Below are 4,669 nucleotides of genomic sequence, written 5' to 3'. Positions count from 1 at the left end.
GGATTCTTTACCACTGAGCCACCTGGGAAGCCCGATCCCATCCATGCTCTATGACTATGAACCTCCAGACCCCGAGTTTGCATTGAATTATAGGCCCAGTCTGAGGCTAAAGGGAAGGAAGGAGACATTGAAGACTCAGAGTGACTGGAACCAGACCTGATCCGGTCTAGTCCCACCCCTATCCGCTCCTGCTGGTCTCTGACACCTGCCTGCCAGGATTTCCCTAACTTTGGGCAACCTTCAGGCCAGGAGCCGAATGACCAGGTATTTTTAGCAGAGTTGCTGGCAGCTGCCTGGAGGGTGCTGAGGGGGAGGTGGTGCTGAGTCCATCCTTTTCCTTCTCTGGGCCCACCTCTTCAAGATTCAAACTTGCACCTCTACTTGCACCACACTGCCAGAGGGCCTCCCTTCTCCACCCCTTCCCCACAGGCCTCTGAGGGCCCCCTTGGGGGCTCAGGTGTCACTAACCCTCATCTCAAAGGGCAGGCTCATCAGGTAGAATCGTCAACTCCCAGAGGCAGGAATGAGAGTGGGCAGGTCCTGGGGTTGAGGTTAGAAGCTTGGATTTAGGGCCCAAAAATAAATGGGTGTCATGGGCAGTGAAGGGTGAAGTCCGTGGACCTGTAACTGGTCTGCTTGCTTGGGCAACAGGCCAGGACTGGGAGAGAAGGAAGGGAGAAACCACTTTTAAAGGGCCAGACCTAAGTCAGCCCTAGTGGGGACTTGGCCCACTGGGCTGATAGGGCTTCTTCCCGCCTTGTCCCCCCCCACCCCCGCACTCCCCCCACCCCGCCCCATCCGTGATGGCACTCTCCACCTCTGTCCCCCTCCTCCTCGTACCATTCACATACGCCCTCTCCTTCCTCTTCCTTACCTGCCCTCCACCCACCCCCAATTGTCACACACACACACACACACTCAGACCGGGCTTTTGTCTGCGGGGTCTGCCCCTGCCCCGCCCTAGAGAGTGAGGCAGGACTGGGTGGGTGTGAGGTCCTGGGAGGAGGGTGGGGGATTCCCCTCGGGGGAGGGAGACTGACACGTCAGCCCCCGCATCGCGCAGACGGGGGCGAGCGCGGGGGTGGAGGTGGGGGTGGGGGCGGGGGCGGGCAGAGGCTTAAATAGGCGACTCGGGAGCCTGAGCCCAGTACGGACTGAGAAGGCGGTGGCTGCGACTGGTCGAGTGTTCGCGCCTGGGTCCACGGGTGGACTGTATCCGAGCCTGGTACCTACCTAGTCCTCACCGTGTCTGAGTGGGTGAGTGTCCTGGCAGAACGGGGTAGGGGTGGTCTCACCGTCTGGGATGGACGAGCCAGGAGGGTGGGTCACTTGTCAGGGCGCAAAGACCTTCCGCGGCAAGTCCTATACCCCGAGCATCTTTCCTGACCCGTGGTCAGGCAGGCGTGTCCCGGGTCCAGCCTCCTACTCCATGTCCACCTCGGCTTACGCGGCCATCCGGATTCCCGTTCCCCAGACGGCGTCCGACGCGATGACTCTGAACGGCGGCGGCAGCGGAGCCGGCGGGAACCGCGGCGGGAGCCGAGAACGCGATCGCCGTCGGGGCAGCACACCTTGGGGCCCCGCGCTCCCGCTGCACCGCCGGAGCATGCCAGTGGACGAGCGCGACCTGCAGGCGGCGCTGTCTCCGGGCGCTCTGACAACGGCCGAAGCCGGGACAGGGGCCCAGGGTCCGAGGCTGGACTGGCCCGAGGGCTCCTCCGACTCGCTCAGCTCGGGAGGAAGCGATTCAGACGAGAGCGTTTACAAGGTGCTGCTGCTGGGGGCGCCTGGCGTGGGCAAGAGCGCTCTGGCGCGCATCTTCGGAGGTGTAGAGGACGGGCCTGAAGCGGAAGCCGCAGGTGAGGGACTGGGAGGGACTGTTCGAGGGAGGGGCGAACACAGGGTTAGGACTGGGGGCTGCAGGACTGGGGATCAGGGTTAAAAGCAGCAAATACCAACGGAATTCTGAAGGTGCTTTGAGAATCGCGTCTACCTCACCCTTTCACAGATGGGGAAACTTAGGGGGAAGGTACCCTAGCCTTTAGTAGGGAAAGAAATGCTTGGAGTAGAAGACCCAGGGCATATGTTTAATTGATCTGTAGTGTGAGGACAGGATTGCCCTCCCTGCCAAGACCTGCGAGAACACAGCCAGAGGGAGAGTCTAGGAGAGGAGTCCTAGGTAACCAAGGTCCTCAGGGCATGTCTGTTCTAACTCAGGCCACTGTGATCAAAACTATCCTGGGTCTCAGGCAACAGAAGGGCAGGGAGCCCAGGAATGGCCACCCAGGACATTGCTAGCTTGGGGAAGGGGTAGCTAGGTGGGGGCCCGGCACATCATGCCCTTCAACCGCCCCCCATTTCTCAGCCCTGTCATTTCTGTTACTATATAGCATCCATCATTGGAGGAGAAGGTTGGGGGGCTTTGGGGAGGAGTTGAAGGGTGTGGCCAGAATAGGGCGCCTGATGTATTGGGGGAGGGGGGGCTTGTGGCTGCCAGCAAGTAACCTGACTACTGGTCTCCTGCCCAGGGCACACATATGACCGCTCCATCATGGTGGACGGAGAAGAGGCGTCACTCATGGTCTATGACATTTGGGAGCAGGTAAGATGTAGGCTGAGACCCAGGGCTGGGTGAGGGGTGAGCTGGGGTAGGGACCTGCTGGGAATGACAGCATTGTAGCTGGGGTGTGAGGACTATTGGGTAAATATGTGTCTGTGTCCCCTAGGATGGGGGTCGCTGGCTACCCGGCCACTGCCTAGCCATGGGAGATGCATATGTCATTGTGTACTCAGTGACCGACAAGGGAAGCTTCGAGAAGGCCTCAGAGCTGCGGGTCCAGCTGCGGCGGGCGCGGCAGACAGACGACGTGCCCATCATCCTAGTGGGCAACAAAAGCGACCTGGTGCGCTCTCGTGAGGTCTCCTTGGACGGTGAGCAGGGAGCTGGGTCGGAAAGGGAGGGAGATCCTGGCTGCACTGTGGTCCACTCTGTCTTGACTCAGCTCGAGTCCCTGGGGATCATCAGTGGCTAAAAATGTCCAGGAAGAAAACTCAGGGAGGCAGGGGGAGAGCTTCTGCCCTCCCACAGGTCTCCCAAATCCTGAGTCCTGGGGAAGGGACCAGATGCACTAGAGGAGGTAAAAGCTGCTGGACCAACTCAGAGCCCTCCTTTTCTGTCCTCTTTGTCCCTGGCCTGGCTGATGAGGGGTGAGGAGAGTTCAGGGACTCAGGCCAGGAGGCCAGAGCCTGGATTCCAGGCCCAGTCCAGTCTCTGCATAGTCTTGCCCCTGGGGAGAACCCCTCCCCCAACATTGGGCTCAGCATCCTCTGTGACCCCCAGACCTGAACCCCACAGAAGAACCAGCAGTGACTTGATGATGTCCTCCCCCCAGCACTACCATTTAAATATCAAACTTCGAATTATTTCAATAAATGAGTCTCCTTTTGTGGGCCTCTGTGAGCTCCTTAAACATGGGCAAGCTCTGCAGCTGGGTGACCCAGTGATGCTTGGGCCCCTCCGTACACGAGCCGGGGTTCATCGTGTTCCTGGGGAGGATCCAGGACTCCTTTCCCCTTCCCCACGGATAGCTGCCAAGGTGTGGCCAGGGTTGGAGTGGGCTTCTCACCCACTCACCTCTTGCTTACTGCTGTGTGCCTGTCTCCCACCCCCGCCACACACACCAGAGGGCCGGGCCTGCGCCGTTGTCTTTGACTGCAAGTTCATCGAGACGTCGGCTGCGCTGCACCACAACGTCCAGGCACTGTTCGAGGGTGTCGTGCGTCAGATACGCCTGCGCAGGGACAGCAAAGAGGCCAACGCGCGTCGGCAAGCGGGTACCCGGCGGCGAGAGAGCCTAGGCAAGAAGGCGAAGCGCTTCCTGGGCCGCATCGTCGCTCGAAACAGCCGCAAGATGGCCATGCGTGCCAAGTCCAAGTCCTGCCATGACCTATCGGTGCTCTAGACCCTGGGGCACTCGCTGTATTGTGCAGACAGATGGGCTGATTGGTGGGCTGGCCCAGCCAACCGCCCAAGGTGCCTCAGAGCTGGCTCAGACTCTGGGCGTCCCCCACCTCACGGTCATGGACAGACAGACAGACAGTGCTGCCCAGGGAGGCGGCTCCCAGTGGCCGTTGAGGGCTGGGCCCACCAAGATGCCTGTGCCGGCCCGTGTGCATCCCAAGCAGCAGGCTGACCCCAGCCAGCCCTTGGGGGCAGGCCTGTGAATGGGGAGAGGACTCTGCCTTTCCCTACACCCTGGTGTGCATGCCCTGGAGGGAGGCTGTTCAGTGCAGTGGCTATTTGTTTACATGCAGATTTTTGTAATAAAGACTATTTCCCGATAGGCCAGGGCTGGCGACTCTGTGTTTCCTTTGATTCTGGGGGCTGTAGGAACTGGAAAGTTTCCTTAAGTTGAGGAAGGGGGCTCACTGCCCTACCCCAGTCTGTGGCCTTAACTATTCTAATGTTTGTGCCCAGCTGCGTCCAAGGGGCAGGTGTGGACTGTGGTCTGGTTGCAGGGGTAAGAGGGTGGGGGGTGGGGGTCCAAGCAGCAGGAAGAGACATGAATCTCACCCAACCTGTTATTCAGATTCTTCTGTACTGGGGCCTGGCATTGCCCAGCTGATCAAGGGTTCAATCACTGCAAATCCACACCAGTATCCTTGCCTG

At 59.9% G+C, this 4,669-nt stretch overlaps 1 protein-coding gene across 2 annotated transcripts; it reads left to right on the top strand.

Moving 5' to 3' along the window:
* Positions 1-1,114: 1,114 nt before the first annotated feature.
* Positions 1,115-4,343, top strand: RRAD (RRAD, Ras related glycolysis inhibitor and calcium channel regulator). 2 transcript variants are annotated; one of them, XM_006072085.4, is made up of 5 exons: positions 1,115-1,257; positions 1,475-1,859; positions 2,529-2,602; positions 2,727-2,931; positions 3,685-4,343. In XM_006072085.4, the coding sequence occupies exons 2-5, from the start codon at positions 1,490-1,492 to the stop codon at positions 3,960-3,962; spliced, it is 927 nt and encodes a 308-aa protein (XP_006072147.1). In that variant the 5' UTR covers positions 1,115-1,257; positions 1,475-1,489; the 3' UTR covers positions 3,963-4,343. The 2 variants fall into 2 exon arrangements, with proteins under 2 accessions (XP_006072147.1, XP_006072146.1); XM_006072084.4 differs by having other exon boundaries at positions 1,128-1,257; positions 1,398-1,859.
* Positions 4,344-4,669: the final 326 nt, after the last annotated feature.

Source organism: Bubalus bubalis, chromosome 18 (assembly GCF_019923935.1).
Source record: "Bubalus bubalis isolate 160015118507 breed Murrah chromosome 18, NDDB_SH_1, whole genome shotgun sequence".
NCBI classification, from domain to species: Eukaryota; Metazoa; Chordata; class Mammalia; order Artiodactyla; family Bovidae; genus Bubalus; species Bubalus bubalis.
The sequence above is the reverse complement of the archived record's forward strand: the minus strand, read 5'-3'. Positions and strand labels throughout refer to the sequence as shown.